This window comes from Vipera ursinii (genome assembly GCF_947247035.1).
Source record: "Vipera ursinii genome assembly, chromosome: W".
Lineage (NCBI taxonomy): Eukaryota > Metazoa > Chordata > Lepidosauria > Squamata > Viperidae > Vipera > Vipera ursinii.
This window is the reverse complement of record NC_139522.1, coordinates 18633411-18654726: the sequence shown is the minus strand read 5'-3', so window position 1 is coordinate 18654726 and position 21316 is coordinate 18633411. Positions and strand designations below refer to the sequence as shown.

Here is a 21316-nt window from a genome sequence, read left to right as displayed (position 1 = left end):
CATCACACTCAATATTCACTCCTGAAGGACTTAGCCTGGAACATCAAAGACTTTCAGAAGTAATATAAATAAGGTAAGGTAAGGTAAGGTAAGATAAGATGATAAGGTAAGGTAAGATAAGATAAGTTAAGATAAGATAACCTTTACTGTCATTTTTTTTTTACTGTGGGCACAACGGCACACATCAACAATGAAATTTAGTTGCCCGCTCTCAAAGTGAAACACATACCGTATTTTCCGGTGTATAAGACGACTGGGCGTATAAGACGACCCCCTACATTTCCTGTTAAATTATAGGGTTTGGGCTATACTCGCCGTATAAGACTACCCCTCTTCCAACGCACACCAAATAAAAATTAAAAAACATCAGATTTGATTTTAATATGGTAATTTTAATTCAAATGCTTATGACATGCAGGTGCTTAGTAGGAAAACTGTCACTTATAAACATAAGGCTGTTTGTCATCAAACATGTAAACATAAAACAGTGCAAGTGGATTAAACTATAATAATAATAATAATAATAATAATAATAATAATAATAATAATAATAATAATAAGAAGAAGAAGAAGAAGAAGAAGAAGAAGAAGAAGAAGAAGAAGAAGAAGAAGAAGAAAAAGAAGAAGAGTCAAAACCCGTCCTGCAGCAAGCAGGGCAGAGTGCCGAACACAGGAACGAGAGACTTCCACTGCGGTCTGGAAGCACTTTATTTTCCAAGGCAACAGCCGCAACAAGAAACAAAGCCAGCATTGGCTGCTACCTGCAGCCAACGCTACTATATACACACCCGAAACACCCACCCATACTCCACCCAAACACGCCCACGCCCTCCCATTCCCTATAACTTCCCCACCCCTCCCCTACAAGCCCCTTCGCCCGATGCCCAGTCAGGTAAGCCCTCTCCCGTGCTTCGCCGCCACCATGCTTCTCCCCCTCACCCCCTCCCAGCCACCCGGGCACCGCGGTGGGGAGGGACCCGTTCCCTAACGGGCCCGCCAGCTCCCGAACAACACAGTCTTGCGCAAGACTGTCCAATGCCTCGGCCTGCTCCACTGAACGCAGCTCCGGCAGCCGAAGCCGAGGAAAGGCCGGTGTCATGCTGCGGGCTCCTGAAGCGGCGGTCCCGCTCTCAGCTGGCCTGGAGCGTCCGTTGGGCTTGCCACCGGCTGGGAAGCCCCGTGCAGGCATGGCGTCGGCCGGAGGAGACAGCCGCAGTGGCGGGGTCTCCGAAGCTTTCTGTCACGCGGCCAAAGCTCCCGAAGCCTCCTAGGCCGCCGAAATGCAGGGTGGGTCCGGGCCTCCACCGGTCACGCCGTGGGCCAGGGAGCCTCGCGCAGATGCGCCGCCGGGCAAAGACGGCAGCCGCGGCACGTCTGGAGGCAGCTGAAGCGGCGGCACGGCCCCCGGAGCTCTTCGGGCCACCATGGAGCCGGTCAAAACCCCCGCGGCCTCCGGAGCCTCTCGGACCGCTGAGGAGGCAGGTACGTGCGGCGGGTGGCAGGTGGGGGGTGCTGGGGAGGTGGAGGGGCCCCCCCTCGAGTGTCGGGCTCCCGAGGCCCGACATGCTGCCCCCTCTACCAGGGGCCCACCTGGAAGGCAAGGAGAGAGGGGTGAGTACTCCGTTATGTGACCAGCAGTCCCCCCCTGGGTCCCCCCCGGCTTCCCTGGATGTTTCCGGTGGAACGCGCGGAGAAGGCGTGGTGCGCACACATCCCCGTCCCGCACCCAGGTGGCCTCCTCCATGGGGTATCCCTTCCAGAGCACCAAGTATTGCACCCGCCCCCTCCGTTTCCGGGAGTCCAGGATCTCCTGTACCTCATAGTGGTCGCCGTGTACAGGCCCTGGGCCGCCCTCCCCCACCGCCGTAGAGGCGGTTGTAGCAGGCTTCAGCAGGCTACTGTGGAAGACGGGGTGTATCTTCCCAAGGAGGGGAGGTAGCCGAAGCCTGACGGTGACAGGGTTTACTACCTGTATAACCCGGAACGGCCCGAGATACTTGGGCCCTAGCTTCTTACAGGGCACCTGTAGCCGCAGGTACTTCGTGGAGAGGTATACAAGATCACCTACTTTAGGAAGTGCAAATGGCCGTCTCTTCCTGTCTGCCTGCTCTTTGTATGACCCCGCGGCCTGCTCTAACGCCTTCTTTGCTATCCCCCACACTTCCTCCAACCGGTGCATCCACTCCCCAGGTGTGCAGGATGCAGGGGGCCCCTGGTCACAACCTGCGATAGGAACGAACTCGTAACCAGAGACTACTTTAAAGGGGGAGAACCCGGTGCTGCTATGCACTGCGTTGTTGTAGGCTACTTCCGCGAAGGATAGCAGGTCCACCCATTCAGACTGCTGGTATGAAACGTAACAACGCAGGTATCGCTCCACCGCCGCGTTTTCACGTTCCGCAGCTCCGTTTGTGCTTGGGTGGTACGCCGAGCTCAGGCCCTGTGTTGCTCCGATGTAATGTACGAAATCCTTCCAGAACCGGGCCGTGAATTGCACCCCACGGTCCGAGATGATACGTCGTGGCACCCCGTGGAGACGGTAAATGTGCTGGACAAACAGCCAGGCCAGCCGACGGGCCGAAGGCAACCCCTTGCAGGGGATAAAGTGGGCCTGTTTCGAGAATAAGTCCACTACTGTCCACAAAACGTTGTACCCCCTTCTTTCCGGTAGCTCGACCACAAAGTCCATGGCAATGTCCTGCCAAGGTCGTACGGGGTCTGCCATCTGTTGCAGAAGGCCTGCCGGTTTGTTGGTGGAGGGCTTGGTGGTTGCGCAAACGCGGCATTTCTGCACGTAGCTCTCAATGTCTCGCCTCATGGTTGGCCACCAGAACTGGCGGCGGGCCAAATGTAGGGTTTTTACGAACCCGTAATGGCCTGCCTGCCTGGCATCATGGCATTGATAGAGCGCTTGATCCCGTGCCGCCGCAGGCATATACAGCCTGACCCCGTGCCAAGCTAAGCCGTCCCGTAACGAGAGCGTATCAGGGTGCGCCTGCATCCATTCATCAGTTGCCAACGCTCCCTTACAGGTCCGCAGGAAGCCGTCCGTCAAGGCGTTGGCCTTGTGCTCCGCCCCCTCCACCCGGCGGGGTGGCGGTACCAGTGCCTGTACTACCTCCTCTTTCCGACAATCATATTGTGGTAGCCGTGACAAGGCGTCTGCCAGGAAGTTTCTACCCCCGGGCACATACTTGAGACGGAACCGGAAGCGCTGAAAGTACTGGGCCCATTGCATGTGCTTCGGGGACAGATGGCGGGGTGTTTGCAGGGCTTCCAGGTTTTTATGGTCCGTCCATACCTCGAACTCTTGGCTAGCCCCCTCTAGAAGGTGTCTCCAAGTCCCCAAGGCCCAGCGGACCGCGAAAGCCTCTTTCTCCCAGATAGCCCAAGCCCTCTCCACGGTGGTCAGTTTCTTGGAGGCGTAAGCGCAGGGCCGCAGCTCCCCCATCACATGCCGTTGCAGAAGGACAGCTCCAACAGCCACGTCACTCGCATCAGCCTGTACTACGTAGGGGAGGTCAGGGTTCGGGTGTCGCAGGACGGGCTCCTTAGCAAATTATTATTATTATTATTTATTAAATTTTTATACCACCCTTCTCCCGAAGGACTCAGGGCGGTGAACAGGGCATATCTTAAAACTACAAAAATACAAAAATTAAAAAAGAATTAAATTATTGCCCACAATAAAAACAATAAAAATATATATAAATATTAAAACCCTAAGTGATTCCCCATCAGGCCAGGCCAGCTTGTTCAAATAAATGGGTCTTTAACCCGCGACGGAAGGAGCGGAGATCCGGTGCCATCCGGAGCTCAACCGGCATCTGGTTCCACAAAGCCGGAGCGTCCACAGAGAAGGCCCTCCCCCTGGGGGCCACCAGCCGACATTCTCTGACTGGAGGCACCCTGAGGAGGCCCTCTCTGTGGGAACGCAGATGCCTTGAGCATCTCAAAAGCCTGCTGGCATGTAGTGGTCCACGCTAGCTTTTGCCCAGGCCGCGGCGGTGTTGCTGCTTGCTTTGTCCGCAGTAGATCTGTGAGCGGCAAGGCAATGGAAGCGAAGTTCGGAATAAACTGACAATAAAAATTAGCGAAACCCAGAAAGCTCTGCAACTGTTTCCGGGTTTGTGGGGCCTGCCACTGTTGGATGGCCTCCACCTTCCCTGGGTCCATCTCCACCCTGTTTGAGGACACCCGATATCTCAAATAGTCCAGCCGGGGCTTGTGAAACTCACATTTAGAGAGCTTCACATATAATTGGGCGTCCCTCAGTTTGGTCAGTACACACCGAACTAAGGCGACATGCTCCTCCAGCGTTGACGTATATATGAGGATGTCATCAAGATAGACTAGGACCCCCCGGTACAAATGATCATGCAGGACTTGGTTGATTAACAGCATGAAGACCGCGGGGGCTCCTTGCAGACCAAACGGCATTACCCTGAACTGAAAGCTCCCCAATGGGCAATTGAAAGCCGTCTTCCATTCGTCGCCGGCTTTGATCCGGACACGGTAGTACGCCTCCCTTAGGTCTAATTTGGTGAACACCCGGCCCGTAGCCAAATGGGCCAAAAGGTCCTTCACCAGAGGGAGGGGGTACAAGTGCTCTACACATACCGCGTTAACCCCCCGGTAATCCACGCACAGTCTTAGGGTCCCGTCCTTCTTCTCCCTGAACAGGACAGGGGCCGCCATCTTGGACCGGGCGGGCTGTATGAACCCCCTCCACAGGTTCTTATCTATGTATTGTCGAAGCTCCTGCATCTCCCGGGGTGCCATTGCGTACATGCGGGGTTTCGGCAGTTTTGCCCCCGGCTCCAGTTCGATGGCGCAGTCCGTGGAGCGGTGGGGCGGCAAGGCATCACACTCTTTCTCATCGAAGACGTCTGCTAGATCGCCGTACTCTCGTGGCACCTGTATCTCAAGCCCAGCTCCCACCCCCGCGGCCCTCTCTGGCCCATCAATCCCCTCTGGACCCATGAAAGAATGCTTTGCAGGAGGCTGGGGCCCTGTCCCAAGACGAAGGTGTCGGCACCCCCCCTCCCACCAGACCGTGGGGCCCCATCTGTCCAACCACGTGAGCCCCAGGATGACCGCCTCCATCATGGATGGCACCACGACAAACCGGAGGGTCTCCCAGTGTGTACCCAACTCCATCCTCACCGGTGCCGTTACATGCGTAATGGGTGCCCCACCCAGAAGGGACCCGTCTACCTGCTGGAACCGGAGAGGCTTGGGGAGCTGCTGAAGGGGGATGCCGGCCTCCCTTGCCATTGCCAGGCTGATAAGGCAGCGCGTGCTACCTGTATCGATCAAAGCCTTACACTCCCTCCTTTCGCCTGTTCGTGGGCTTATCAACGCCACAGGCAACACAAAAGGGCACACTGCAGCACTTACTATCGGGTCCTCCTCGTACTCGTGATCCTCAGACCCATCGGATGTGTCGGTCCGTCCATCGGCCGGCCCCTCGGGATGCACCGGGGTTGACGTTCGGGGTGTCTTGTCGGCCACCTGGTACGCTGCTCTGGAGCGTTCCGCGGCTCTCCTGGGGGTTGGGACCCGTGCCACCGGAGGGTTGGGCCCTGGCCGCGGCGGTGGTAACGGGCAGTCCACTGCCCGTTGGCCTGGTTGGTCACATCGGAAGCAGCGGAACGTTGGACGGGGCGCCGGTAGGGGGGCAAGTTGTGACACCGCCGGCCTGGGCTTCCGGCTCTCGGGTTTCGGCCCTCCCGCGGCCCTCCAGGCTCCAGGGCCCACTTCAGGCCTGCCCCGGGTGTCCTGCAATCCAATATCTAGCTCCACCGCCACCCTGAACCAGTCCTGAAGCCGTGCGGGGACCCCCCGCACCACACATGCCCGCTGGAGAGCTCCATCAAGGCCGGCCCGAAAGTGGTGCACCAGCAAGCGCTCAGGCCATGAGCGCAACCTGCCCGCAACCCTGCGGAACTCGTGCACGTACTCCTCAGCTGGCCGTCCCCGCTGCCTGATGGCTAAGACTTCAGCTTCCGCACGATGTATACGGGAAACATCCTCGAAGCGGACGCGCAGGGCATCCAGGAACAGCCCAACGTCCCCGAGTTCACGGGCGTGGTCACTGTAGAGATCCGCTGCCCAGGTCGCAGCCTCTCCCTGAAGGCACGCGGTGACTACTGGCACCCTGGGACTCCACCGCAGGGCCTGCTGGTGGTGCTTCCCGCACCTTAGGCCGCACAGCCACCCAGGCACCGCAGTGGGGAGGGACCCGTCCCCTGACGGGCCCGCCAGCTCCCAAACAACACAGTCTTGCGCAAGACTGTCCAATGCCTCGGCCTGCTCCGCTGAACGCAGCTCCGGCAGCCGAAGCCGGGGAAAGGCCGGTGTCATGCTGCGGGCTCCTGAAGCGGCGGTCCCGCTCTCAGCTGGCCTGGAGCGTCCGTTGGGCTTGCCACCGGCTGGGAAGCCCCGTGCAGGCATGGCGTCGGCCGGAGGAGACAGCCGCAGTGGCGGGGTCTCTGAAGCTTTCTGTCGCGCGGCCGAAGCTCCCGAAGCCTCCCAGGCCGCCGAAACGCAGGGTGGGTCCGGGCCTCCACCGGTCACGCCGTGGGCCGGGGAGCCTCGCGCAGACGCTCCGCCGGGCGAAGACGGCAGCCGCGGCGCGTCTGGCGGCAGCTGAAGCGGCGGCGCGGCTCCCAGAGCCTTTCGGGCCGGGGAGCCCTGCGCAGACACGCCGCCGGGCGAAGACGGCAGCCGCGGCGCGTCTGGAGGCAGCTGAAGCGGCGGCGCGGCCCCCGGAGCTCTTCGGGCCGCCATGGAGCCGGTCAAAGCCCCAGCGGCCACCGGAGCCTCTCGGACCGCTGAGGAGGCAGGTACGTGCGGCGGGTGGCAGGCGGGGGGTGCCGGGGAGGTGGAGGGGCCCCCCTCGAGTGTCGGGCTCCCGAGGCCCGACATGAAGAAGAAGAAGAAGAAGAAGAAGAAGAAGAAGAAGAAGAAGAAGAAGAAGAAGAAGAAGAAGAAGTAGTTGGAGGGGACCTTGGAGGTCATCTAGTCCAACCCCCTGCTAAGGCAGGAAACCCTATACCATTTCAGACAAATGGCTGTCCAGTCTCTTCTTAAAAACTTCCAGTGTTGGAGCATTCGCCACTTCTGGAGGCAGGTTGTTCCACTGGTTAATTGTTCTAACTGTCAGGAAGTTTCTCCTTAGTTCTAGGTTGCTTCTCTCCTTGACTAGTTTCCATCCATTGCTTCTTGTCCTGCTTTCAGGTGCTTTGGAGAATAGCTTGGCTCCCTCTGCTTTGTGGCAGCCCCTGAGATATTGGATCACTGCTATCATGTCACCCCTCACCCTTCTCTTCGTTAAGCTACACATACCCAATTCCAGCAACCATTCCCTATTTTCCTAATTCACTTTTTCACTTTTCCTAATTCACTCTAAAGCTTTTCCTGCGCAGAGCCTTAAATAACACCAGCTGCCTGCAATTAGTGCAGGTTCGCATCCCACCAGGCTCAAGGTTGACTCAGCTTTCCATCCTTCCAAGGTAGGTAAAATTAGGACCCAGATTGTTGGGGGCAATAAGCTGACTTTGTAATAATGCTGCTTGGGATGTGTGTGAAAGCCCTAATAAACAGGCATATACACAGAATGAAGGCTATTGCTAAGCACATTGATTTGTGCTTTAAATTGTAAGCCACCCTGAGTCTTCAGAGAAGGGCAGGATATAAATGGGATTTTTTTAAAAAAAGACCAAATGGGAGATCCGCTCCAGGTTTTCCAGCCAGCCCGCCCAGTTCCTGAGTCAAATGTGTCCTTAGAGCTAAGCCGCTGCTCTGGCTGCTGCCTTCCCCACCTGCCTTTCAAGTTGGGATATACTACAGCTGGTCTTCAACTTTAGAAGGAAAGACGCCCAGACCCCAGCCTGTAAAAAATCACAGACTGCAGCTTCTTCTCCAATTGGTCCCGCTTTCCCTGCGCAGACTAAATGGGAGATCCGCTCCAGGTTTTCCAGCCAGCCCTGTCCCTAAATTTTCAGCACCCGGCGTATAAGCCGACCCCTGACTTTTGAGAAGATTTTCATGGGATAAAAAGTAGTCTTATACGCCGGAAACTACGGTACATGACACACACCTAAACATACTATATACAACATATGTACAGACCCACACCCCTACATATTCATAACAAATAAATATTAAATACTGCCCGTCTTGAACATACAGTATAACGGTGTTGTGATTCAGGGCCAGCCTGTGGGTCCGGCAGCCGGCTCGGATGTCTCGGATGACTCAGATGAGGGGGAGGAGGTGGGTGTTGAAGACGAACTTGCTGATGATGGCTTGGAGGCTTCGCAGAGCCCCCAGCCAGGGCCCTCTTCTCAGCTGCGCGAGCCCGAGAGTGCGGATGATGATGACCCACAGCTGGCCCTGTTCAAGGACGCCCGACGCAGGAGGCAGTCAAGCAGGAACAAGCAGAGAAAGGCTGTGGGACTCCTCGGGAGGAGGCACAGGGAGGCCACGCCCTGAACTCTAAATAAAAGGAGTGTTTGGGGAAGGGCTGGTTGCTGAAAGCAACCGTTCCGTTTGAGGATTCAAGTTCCAGTGTTTTGTTTCTTGTTCTGTTGTTTGTGTAATAAATCTTGGCAGACGCTTTCCAGCCTCAGACGCTCTCCAGTCTCTACTGTTTATACAGGGGTTGCCTTTCTGCAAGGCCGGTAGCAGGCTGGTTCAGAACAGTTTGCTTTCAGCCTCCCACCCCTTACTTCTATGATGGAGCAGCTACGTGCCGAGAATGCTCAGCTCACTCAGCAACTCACTTTGCTGGCAGCTCAGGTGGCTCAACTGCAAGCTCAGGTACATGCTGCACCCCCACCCAGGAGGAAATGTCAGATAGCAATGCCGGATAAATTTGCTGGCGATCCAGAACTGTTTCCTGCCTTCCTGGGACAATGCCAGCTTTTTATCAGCATGAGAGCAGCTGATTTCCCCACTGACCGGGATAAGGTGGGATTCGTGTTAAGCCTTCTTTCGGGGGATGCAGCTCGTTGGGGCACGCCTCTGCTGGCACAACCTAGCCCTTTGTTGGATAACTTTGTGGGGTTTTGTGACCATATGCGCCTAATGTACGAGGAACCAATTAAGACGCAGACTGCCACCCGACGCCTGAAAGCTCTGAGGCAGGGTCAACGACCCCTACAGGCCTATATCAGCGATTTCCGGCTGCTTAGCCAGGATTCCGCCGGGAATGAGGCTGCGCGTGCACCCAGTCTTCCATCGGTCCCTGTTGGTCCCCGAACAACCGGCTTGTCCACTCCGCCAAGCGGAACCTCCCCCATCAGGACCTCGTGATGGAGGCAGCATCCCCGAGTACGAGGTCGCCAGCATCAGGGATTCCCGTTGGTTGAAAGGTCGTTTCCAGTACCTGATCGAGTGGAAAGGGTACGGTCCAGAGGACTTCACATGGGAAGACGCGACCGCCGTTCATGCCCCTGCGTTGGTGACTGCTTTTCACGAACAATTCCCATCCCGACCGCATCCGGATCGGCAGCCCCGGGGGAAGGGCCCTGCGGTGCGGGATAGTGTTGTGATTCAGGGCCAGCCTGTGGGTCCGGCAGCCGGCTCGGATGTCTCGGATGACTCAGATGAGGGGGAGGAGGTGGGTGTTGAAGACGAACTTGCTGATGATGGCTTGGAGGCTTCGCAGAGCCCCCAGCCAGGGCCCTCTTCTCAGCTGCGCGAGCCCGAGAGTGCGGATGATGATGACCCACAGCTGGCCCTGTTCAAGGACGCCCGACGCAGGAGGCAGTCAAGCAGGAACAAGCAGAGAAAGGCTGTGGGACTCCTTGGGAGGAGGCACAGGGAGGCCACGCCCTGAACTCTAAATAAAAGGAGTGTTTGGGGAAGGGCTGGTTGCTGAAAGCAACCGTTCCGTTTGAGGATTCAAGTTCCAGTGTTTTGTTTCTTGTTCTGTTGTTTGTGTAATAAATCTTGGCAGACGCTTTCCAGCCTCAGACGCTCTCCAGTCTCTACTGTTTATACAGGGGTTGCCTTTCTGCAAGGCCGGTAGCAGGCTGGTTCAGAACAAACGGAAGGAGGAAGCTTGAGAGTTCACAAGGTTAGCTTGAGAGTTCACAAGTTCACAATATTTCAAGCCAAGACAAATACTTTCCAAGAGGAAATTTATGCAATGTTACGACAGATACAAAAGACAGTAGATGTAAACCACGAGGAAATCCAGAACAACTTTGACAACATAAATAAGCACATCTCCAATCTAAATCTACAATAAAAAACTCCCAGAAAATGATGGTGAATGAACAAACAAATCAGATAACAGAACACAAATTGGAAGAACATGATAATATTGATGAAGCTACAAATGAAAAGAATTATAATCCAATACAAACAGGAAAAAATCTACAAGAGTTTTGTAGGGAAATTATTGCAGGCTGCAGCCATTAGAATTAGCGCAGCTGAAACAATTGTTTTTCAGTCTCCTGAAGACGAGCCATAATGAAACCACCTGTTCAGCACAAGGTCAATCAGTTAATTGTTAGCTATTAAAATGCAGCTGACATAACCAAGCCAGGGGAATATCATGCAGGTTCAGAGCCAATGGGAGAGTAGGATTTTTCTGTTGTACACGAGCTCAATCCAATGAGTGAATTTCCTTGTAAATAAAAGGGAGCTTTGGGCTTCCGGTGGCAACGCGACGCTGAAGACAGCCATCTCCGGGCTGTCCGCTCCGCAGCTTTGTTGAATTGCTGAAAACAGTGCCGATCAGCTGTTTTGGTGATTCAGAAGCCCCCTCCCCGGGAGAAGAGGAGGGGGTGAGGCCCCAGGTAGGGGTTGAGCTCTCCGGGGCCGCCTGAGCTTTAAGTTTGGGCGGCTGAAGGATCGAGCCCCCCCGAAGCCTGGGTTTGCTCTGGGCTGCGCAGCGCCTCTGCTCCGTGATTTTTGGAGCAGAGCCAAGCGTTAGCAACCACCCCTGCCAGAAGGAAAGACTCTTGAGTGTGAAGACGCAGGCAGAGCGGTACAGGAGGTCAAGGTGAAGTGGACTTTTACTTTTACTCTCTAGTTCAATGGACTTTATGGCTTTAAAGTGAAAGTGCGCAGTAAGTGAAAGTGGGGGAAGATGGTGACTAAAACTTCCAAAGTTCTCCGGAGTGCGGGGGCTTCCCCGGTGCAACAGACCTCGTTGCAAGCTTTGCTTCCTCCTGCACCTGCTCCGGCATTGACGCTTAAGGATTTACAGGATGACTTCGAAAAGCATTCACAATTAATGTCAGATATGATGGATGAAAAGATGGAAAAGCTGGAGGAGAAACTGGAGGAGAAGATGGAAGAGAAGTTTAGAGCAATGAGGGCAGACATCTTGCCTGCAATTGAAGGTGTGGCTGTATGTGTGCAATGTTTGGATGAAAAAATGGAGGATCTTAGTCAAAAGAATTCTATATTAGAAGCAAAAGTATTAGAGAATGAAAATATAAGGGATAAAATGGATGGAGACTTGACTCTCGTCCAGTACCATCAGATGGAGTTTGCTATCAGAATCAGAGGCTTAAAAGAGAATCCTAAAGAAGACTTAAAGCAGCTGGTCTCTGAGGCTTTGGAAGCGGTACTGGGCCAGTCAGCAGCTGAAACTGAGGGAAGTATAGACAAAATCTTTCGTGTGAACTCATGGATTGCAAGGCAGAGGAAGCTACCTAGAGATGTGGTGGTTTACTTTACAAAGAGAGCAATTAGGGATGAAGTTATCCAAGTTGCTTATGATACTAAGCTTGTGGTTGCTGAGCAAGAAGTTTTGGTCTTAAAAGAGATTCCTCCAAAGATTTTAAGGAGAAGGAAAGATTTTGCCTTTTTGGCACAGGAACTTAAGAAATGTGACATCAAGTTTAGATGGGAGATTCCAGTGGGCATGGTGGTGATGCATGAAGGCAAGAGACATCGTTTGGTCACAGTGACTCAGGCACGTGATTTTTACAGTAAAGTTTTAAAAGCAACCCCTCTACCACTTTTGGAATCTGTAAAGGGAAATGGCGAGGGAAAGCCTCAAGATGCTGAAGGAATACAGACAGAGGAGAATGGTGCTGGAGGGGATCAAATTACAGTTTCATCGGCAGCTGCTGGAGAGCAGAGGATGACGCGTGCCGCCTTAAGACGAGTGAGACAAGAGCAAGAGCAAGATCAGCAGAAAGTTATGGAACCTCCAAAGCGTACTTACAGTGAAGCTGTGGGAGGGGCGCGGCCTAAGGAAGTTAAAGGGGTCCTGGCAGACGTGCTCCAGAAGCTTCGGGATGCCAAGAATGGCGACTAAGTTCCTAACCTGGAATGTTAATGGATTAAATTCACCACAGAAGAGAAAGAAAGTTTTTCAATATTTAAAACAATTTAAGACTGATGTTATCTGCTTGCAAGAAACGCATATTAGGGTTATGGACCAAAAGTACTTGTTGAACTCAAGGTTGGGCACGCAATTTATTGCTTCTGCAATGAATAAGAAAAATGGAGTGGTTATTTATGTTAAGAATACTCTGACAGCAGAACTAATTGAAGTAGATAAACAAGGAAGATATGTTATGATAGATTTGCTGTTAGAAGGCAAAAAAATGCTCTTAGTTGGACTGTATGCTCCTAATCAACAACAGACTGACTTTTTTAGTTCACTACATACAAAGATTACCCAGTTGGATTATAAATCTTTTATTTTTATGGGAGATTGGAATGGTGTCCTGGATGTACAGCTGGACAAATCTGGTTTTTTTAAGCGTGCCCCGAGTCATGCTAGATTGCCTAAATCTTTTTTTGAAATGAAGGATGATCTGGAATTGCGAGACATTTGGCGAGAAACACATCTACATGAAAAGGATTATACTTTTTTTCTGACAGACACCAATCTTTTTCTAGGATTGATTTTATATTATTGACTAATGATTTTTTTTCTAGGATTAAGAAGATAAAGATTTGTGCAAGAACTATATCTGACCATAGTCCAGTCTGGTTAGAGATCAACAAGGACAATAGAGATAGGCGCTCCTGGCGCGTAAATGAGAATTTGTTTAGAAATCAGAGAAATGTGGAAGAATGCAAAAAGCAGATGAAGGATTTTTTTGAAATTAATATGAATAAGGATACTTCTATGGACATGGTTTGGTATGCTAGCAAAGCCTATATGAGAGGGGTGTTAATATACATGAATAATAAATACAGACGTAATTTGGAAGTTTGGAGGAAAGAACTGGAGAATGAAATTAGGGAAAAAGAAAAGGCCCTAATTTTGAATCCATCGGATGTGAAGATTAAAGAGGTTATTAACTTGGTAAGAGGACAATTTGATAAGTTGATGGCTGATCAGGTGGCAACTAACTTACGGTTTGCTAGGCATAATACTTTTTGTAATGCCAATAAACCAGGTAGGTGGTTAGCCTACAGGTTAAGGAAAAAACAAGGGCTTCTAATATAGATAAAATTGAATATAAAGGCAAGGTTGTGTTTCAACAGGATCTTATTAAGGAAGCCTTTGTGGACTTTTATTCCAAATTATATGTTAAGGATAAGATTAATGAAACGGATATTGATGTATATTTGAAGAATGCTAGCATCCCGGTTCTTACACAAGAACAAAAGGAAGAGATTAATCAATTGATAACAGAAGAAGAAATTCTTTTAGCAATTAAGGAATTGAAGGTGGACAAAGCGCCAGGCACGGACGGACTGACTGCGGTCTATTACAAAAATTTACAAATGGAGTTGATAAAGCCATTAAGGGAATTGTTCCAGACAATTCAGAGGGGAGGAAGGGTGCCTCCGTCTTGGAGAACTGCTTTTATTTCCTTGATTCTGAAGGAAGATCAGGATGTCACCCAAGTAAGAAACTACAGACCAATATCACTCTTAAATACAGACTACAAGATATTTGCTAAGGTTTTAGCTAATAGATTGATGAGGGTTTTGCAACAGATGATCCATGGGGATCAAACTGGGTTTATTAGTGGTAGACAAATGAAAAATAATGTGAGGCATATAGTTGATGTGGTGGAGTTTTTGGAAAGGAACAACCAGATCCCTGCGGCGTTAATTTTTCTAGATGCTGAAAAAGCTTTTGATCAATTGGATTGGCAATTTCTGATGAAAGTTCTAGATAAAATGAATTTTGGGGATAAATTTTTACAATCAATTAGGGCATTATATCAAAAACAAACTGCCCGAATAATAGTAAATAATAGCCTGACTGAAGTATGCAATATTGAGAAGGGCACAAGACAAGGGTGTCCGTTATCACCTCTATTATTTGTTTTAACATTGGAGATATTATTGATAAAAATACGGAACTCGGAAAAAATTAAGGGTATTCAAATTAGAGATCAGGATTATAGATTGAGGGCGTTTGCAGACGATCTGGTTGTTACGGTGACCCAGCCAGAAAACTCTGTTGTGGACCTGATGGAGATAATAATACAATATGGGAAGGTTTCTGGATTTAAGGTTAATGTACAAAAAACAAAAATTTTAGCCAAAAACATGACAGCATCGCAAAAGGCCCTTTTAGAAGGATTAACTGGATTTGAGATTGTTAAAAGGGTTAAATATTTGGGGGTGTATTTGTCACCCTCCAATGCAAAGTTATATAAAAATAATTATGAAAAGTTATGGGGAAAAATTCAAAAAGAATTGGAGAGCTGGGAAAAATTGCAATTGTCTTTACTGGAAAGAATTGCAGCAGTGAAAATGAATGTCCTGCCTAAATTTTTATTTTTATTCCAAATGATACCGATTCTTAAAAAAGACTCTAATCTGGAAGAATGGCAACGGGGTATCAATAAATTTGTGTGGGCAGGAAAAAGGCCACGAGTTAAACTTAAGATTATGCAGGATACTCGTGAAAGAGGTGGTCTTAAAATGCCTAATCTTAAATTATATTATGAAGCTGCTGCGTTGTCAGAAATAAGTGATTGGATTAATTTGACACAAGGGAGATTATTAAATCTTGAGGGCCACGACTTGTTATTTGGCTGGCATGCATATTTGTTGTATGATAAGAAGGTAGATAATGTGTTTAAAGTGCATATTTTAAGACAGGCATTGTTGAGAGTTTGGAAGAAGTATAGACATAAGTTAGACTACAAGATGCCGTTGTGGGCAATCCCGAAACATGCAATAGAAAACATAAATGTTGGCTTCAAACATGATGTGACTACGTACAAGGAGATCTTAAGCTTGGAATGGAACGTCTGGTGTTTGAAGCCGTACAATCTTTTGCGAGATGAGAAGATCGTTCAAACTTGGTTTCAATATGGTCAATTACGTGTCAGGTGGAAAGAAGACCAGAAAATTGGTTTCTCAATGACTGATGAAAATTTGGTAAAGCAAATTAGAAACCAGGGTCCAGCACATATCAAACTGATTTATCTTGCATTGATAGATATTGACTCAGAAACAGAACTTGTTAAAGACTGTATGATAAAATGGGCTCAGAATATTCAAGAAGTTATTACAATGGACACGTGGGAAAAGATCTGGGTGAGGAACGTAAAATTTACGCAAGCCCAAAACCTAAGCGAGAACTTTTATAAAATGTTTTATAGATGGCATTTAGATCCTAAAAAGCTTGCAAGTATGTATCCGAACTATGCACCTAAATGTTGGAGATGTGGTGGCGAAGATGCAACGTATTTTCATATATGGTGGACCTGCAAAAAGGTTAAGGCTTTTTGGATAAAAATTTGGTGGAATATGCAGAAGATCTTCAAGCAAAGGATAAAGTTTTGTCCGCAATTGTTTTTATTGGGCATAATTACAGATGCTACTGTTGTGGACATTAAGTTGATGTTGAACTTAATCACAGCAGCAAGACTCTTAATAGGTCAATATTGGAAAAAGGAGGAACTGCCGACTATAGAAGAATGGACTCTAAAGGTTTCTGACCTGGCGGAAATGGCAAAGATTTCGGCTTACTTGAAAGATCATTCGCAAGAACGTTATATTATGGAGTGGAAAAAGTGGATTGATTATATCCAGAACAAATATGGGACTAAAAAGTTTCACTTAGCATTTGAATAAGTTTTTTTCTCTTTTTTTTTCTTCTTCTCTTTCCTTTTATATGTAATATTAGTATTGCTTGTAGTCATCTCATATGAGCTAGAGTGCGATAGACTTAATAGTTTATTGTTGTTAGCATATGGATGTTTATGATTGTTCTTTGTTTTTATACCTTGTACTTAGCTCTGGGAAGTCGGGGGGGAGGGGGGAATGGGGGGAGGGATAGGGAGGGTTAGGTAGGGGTGGGTGGAGGGAGGGGGGATTGTTAAAGATAAAATGTATTGTAAAACTTTTCAATAAAAAAGGGAGCTTTGGACATTGCTCTGGGCTCTCATCCCGAGATAGAAAAGACTCTGTCTTATTTTCATGAGAGACCACATGTGGTGACCCCGACGTGATTCTTTGAGACCCTCAGACTTACGCCTGGCATAGGCATAGTGCACTTCATCGGATCTTGCAGGACGGGACCGAATACTCAGTAAGTATGGGGAATGATTTTTCAGCGTCACAAAAACTCCATGCAAAGGAGTTACGCCAGATCTTAAAGAATACATTTCCTGCTTTTTGTCAAGTAGGTTTAGGAGACATAGAAAACTTACTCAGAGTTATTTCAGCTCAATGTCCCTGGTATCCTGAACAAGGTACTTTAGAAGTTCAGGATTGGAAAAGGATAGGGAAAATTTTACATGAGGAACCAAGAGCCTCAATTAATCATTTACTTCTTTGGGAAAAAAATTTGGAAGCTTTAATAGCACATTCTAATCCTTTGTTCCTTTCACCAGAACTGTCTGCCCCGCTACCTTATGTGTTGACTCCGATGCCTCGTTTAGCTACCCCAAAGGCTCTGGAGGAGATTAAGTTAATATCCAAGTCGTATACATCATTACCTGAAATTAACAATTTGGAGGGGTCCAAAAAAGTTGATGAAGCAAGTACAAAAAGTTTAAAGTGTCAAGGGGCAGTTGGGGTAGTTAGAGCAGGATTTGACGAAGCTCAAGGGAAAGGGTTATTGTTACCGGAGGAATCGGTAGAAGGTTTGGAGGCTTTTCCCGTAACGGTGGAGATAGATGGTCAAGGAAATAGGCAATATCGTTGGCAGCCATTGCCTTTTTCTATTTTGAGAGAAATTAGGAAAAGTATAACTGAGACAGGATTGCATTCCTCCTTTGTGCAAGGAACCATAGAAGGGATATCTACAGGATATAATATGGTACCACAAGATTGGAAGGATTTGTGGAGAATGCTTTTAACACCGGCACAGTATGTAGTTTGGGATTCTGAATATCAGTGTAATGCTATTGTAGCTGGAAACAACTCTGGAGGAGCTTACACTCCAGATCAAGTTTATGGTTCTGGTCGATTTGCCACTGTTCTACAACAAGTAGGAGGAATTCCTGATGCTGCTTATCCTGTAATTGACCGTTGTGTGATAAGCGTGTATAAAAAGGTACCTCAGTCAGGCAAACCCACTAAGTCTTTTACTAATGTCCAACAGGGGCCAACTGAGCCTTATCCAGAATTCATTGATAAGTTGAAAGAGGCTATTGAGAAACAAATTGATAATGCAGAAGCAGTTCAAGAACTTTTGTTGAAATTGGCTTATGAAGCTGCAAATGCAGACTGTAAAAAAGCTCTAACTTTTTTCAAGAGATTTGACTCGCCCTATCAGATGGAGTATTATATGAGTAAACACTTGTTTGAATATGGTTAAAAAAATAGAGAACTTTGAACATAAAGGGGCCCAATAACAAGAGGGACAAGAGATTTAAGTAATATAGTATGTTTTACAATATATGAAATGTAAAAATATTGGGATGGTGTACCTAAATAGAAAAATTTGGATATTTAGATGATTAACATTGAGAAAATCATGACTGATAAGAATGGATTGAATAAAAGCGGAAATTAAGCTGAAACAAAAATCTAATAAGATGATGGTTATAAGAATAATATAAGCTGATAAATAATATGTGTTATACATAGATGTTATTACTTCTTGTATAAATATGAAAAAATGTTTATATTTAATCATTTATATATTGAAAATATTAAGTATTATATTTTGGTTAAGGTTGAAGAAGAATACAAATGGGAGAAGGGAAGATCAAGGAAATATATTATTAATGTACTAATTATGGAATTATCAAATTTAATCATTATTGACTGTTAATTAATTATTATTGCCTTTTTTATTTTATTTTATTTGTTTCAAATATATAAACCAAGACAACACGCTGTACACCAGGCATTGGAGATTGTTATTGTTAAAAAAACAATAAAATATTTATATTAAAAAATATTTTTTCAATAATTACATTTATATTTTATCAGTAGATCCAAATGTTATAGCCTTAGCCTACTTCTTTTTAAAAAGTCAACTGTGCATATCATCTGAGATAAGGATTGTTTCAGATACTACAAATACACAATACTGGTGGTACATCTTTGTAATGTTTGAGCATGAATGAGGGTCTAAGAGCATAAAACCTACTCTGTGTCTCTGCAAGATGTTCCCTTCTGTCACACTATTACTCACCAGACTCTTTCTTCTCTCTCTTGGGCTTAGGTGTCTTAGTCATTGGGCCAGAGGTATTAAGCAAGTCTTCTCCAGCACCTTCTATTGGTGTACCACCAAATTCTTCATCAAATTCCAGCTTTATTGCTGTAGTATGAAGGTCCCCCTAAAATTAAAAAGAAAACAAGTGAAGCTACCATAATGGTCAAGAGAATTGTACAAATTGAGAAATAAGATCAATAAATATCCTTGGGGAAAAACCTCAATCTTTCAAACTCCATTTCCAGTCTTGTATATGAGATGACATATGTATACTGCCTTTCCATTTCACGACAATGTACAAGGCAATTAGCAATACATTCAATCCAAAAACAGAACTAAAATCTGTTTAAAACACACACTGTACATTACAAATAAAATCAATACTTTAAAAAGTTCATTAGTTACCCTGTGTACCCTGTGGTTACAAAGTTGCCTTGTGGTAAGATGGGTGGCCAATAAATTTTATAAATAAATAAGTTGAAATTAAAAAGTTGTGTTTCTAGTCCTTCTAGATTCACGGCTTACTTTGGAAGAGCATATAGTGGCCGTGACTAGGGGGGCTTTCGCCCAGGTTCGCCTGGTGCGCCAGTTGCGGCCCTATCTGAACCGGGATGCCCTGTGTACAGTCACTCATGCGCTCGTGACCTCTCGCCTTGACTACTGTAATGCTCTCTACATGGGGCTTCCCTTGAAGACCACTTGGAGGCTCCAACTGGTACAGAATGCGGCCGCGAGAGTTGTCTTGGGAGTTTCCCGGTACTCCCATGTTACACCTTTGCTCCGCGAGCTGCATTGGTTACCAGTTGTCTTTCGGGTGAGGTTCAAGGTGTTGGTTACGATCTTTAAGGCCCTACATGGCATGGGTCCGGGTTACCTCAGGGACCACCTGCTGCCGGCATCGACTCCCCTCCGCCCTGTGCGTTCCCACAGAGAGGGCCTCCTCAGGGTGCCGCCAGTCAGGGAATGTCGACTGGTGGCCCCCAGGGGGAGGGCCTTCTCTGTGGGGGCTCCGGCTTTATGGAATCAATTGCCGGTGGAGCTCCGGATGGCACCAGACCTTCGAACTTTCCGTCGGGGCCTGAAGACCCATCTGTTCGAATTAGCTGGTCTGGCCTGATGGGGGATTATGGGCTTTTAATTGTTTTTAATCTGTACTTCTGTTTTTAATTGGGCATGGATTTAATTCTTTTTTAATTTTTGTATAGTGTTTCTTATGTATGCCCTGTGAACCGCCCTGAGTCCCACCAAGGAGAAGGGCGGTATATAAATCAAATAAACAGTAAACAGTAAACAGTACAAACTAAGAGTTTTGAATAATATTCAATTCCCAATGTCAGGACCCACCTCAATCCACATCTTAGGAAATAAGAACTCTTGGATGCAAGTTTAGTCCAAAAGGAAAATGTTTACTAGGATGGAATCGATTGTGGCAATACAAGACGGAATCTAACAAAGTTACATTTCAATCCTATATAAAGCATTCCCATTTCAGCCCCTCCCCTCATCCATTTGGTCAGGCTCTCATCATTTGCTTAGGTGTCAGGTCCTTCCATGGAAAAGGGAACTCTCCTTGGTTTTATGGTTATTGCTTTTCTTTTTAGTTGTAAATGAAGATGCAATCCAGATCTGTCTGTCCCCCTCCCTCCCCCAGTTCAAATGTTCCCTGTTGTTTGAAGATCGCCTAAAGTCTATCCTCTCCTCCCCCCCTTCGGAGAGATGGCAGAATCCCCAGAATAAGCACATTGTTCTACCTATACATTTATGAAATGTGATATAAATGGATTCTGACATTCGGCTCTCCTTTCAGAAAAAAGATGAGTCCATCTGTGGGGAAAGAAAACATATAAATGTTAGCCTGGTTTGTTCGGATATTCTGTATGAAACCTCTTAAGCAACTTAGGTGCTTTAACATGGAGTTTGTTAACCCACTCATTTTCTGAGCAGGGGAGGTGTTTCCATGCCACTAAATATTGTATCGTTCCATGGTGTTTTCTGGAAACTAAGATTTCTTTCACTTCAAAATGTTATTCTCCTTCCACCATGATGGGGGTGGTGGTGGTGGGATTTTTGCTCGTAGTGGTGATTGTTGTTCTCTCTTTAATAGACTGCAGTGGAAGGTTGGGTGTATTCGTCTAAGATTTTTGGGTAGTTCTAATTCAACTGTTACTGGGTTTATGATTCTTTTAATTGGAAAGGGTCCAATATATTTTGGTCCTAGTTTTTTACAGGGTTGGAGTGATTTCAGGTATTTTGTGGATAAATATACCATCTCTCCTACCCTAAATGGTGTGGGATCGGTTCTTTTTTTGTCTGCCTGTGTCTTGTATGCTTTTCTGGCATCTTCCAACGCTTTCATAACGATTGGCCATGTATTTTGTAATTGAGCAATCCATTCCTTCAGATCAGGGATGGCCGGTTCTTTTGGGGTTAGTTCTGGTATTGGGTTGAAACTCTGGCCTGTAGCTACTTGAAAAGGAGTGTAACCTGTGCTTGAGTGGACTGCATTATTATATGCTACTTCTGCAAAAGGCAGTAGGTCCGTCCAGTCGGACTGCTGAAAATTAATAAAGCATCTCAGATATTGTTCAAGTATATTATTAAGTCTTTCAGAAGCTCCGTCTGTCTGAGGATGGTGACTAGATGACAGTCCTTGGGTGGTTCCTAAGAGGGATAAAAATTCTTTCCAAAATGCCGACGTAAATTGCACCCCTCTGTCAGATACGATGCGTTGTGGTACCCCGTGCAATC

The 21316-nt window shown here is 47.6% G+C and overlaps 1 protein-coding gene across 1 annotated transcript in view; it reads right to left on the bottom strand.

Annotated features, from left to right (window-relative positions):
* The window catches only part of LOC310648218 (DNA topoisomerase 2-beta-like), a gene marked incomplete at both ends in the record, with an annotated part of 347379 nt that overhangs the window by 109987 nt on the left and 216076 nt on the right, over positions 1 to 21316 (bottom strand). Inside the window, 1 exon segment of the mRNA XM_083375966.1 lies at positions 18548 to 18692. Within this exon segment, the coding sequence (XP_083232092.1) occupies positions 18548 to 18692 (145 nt within the window).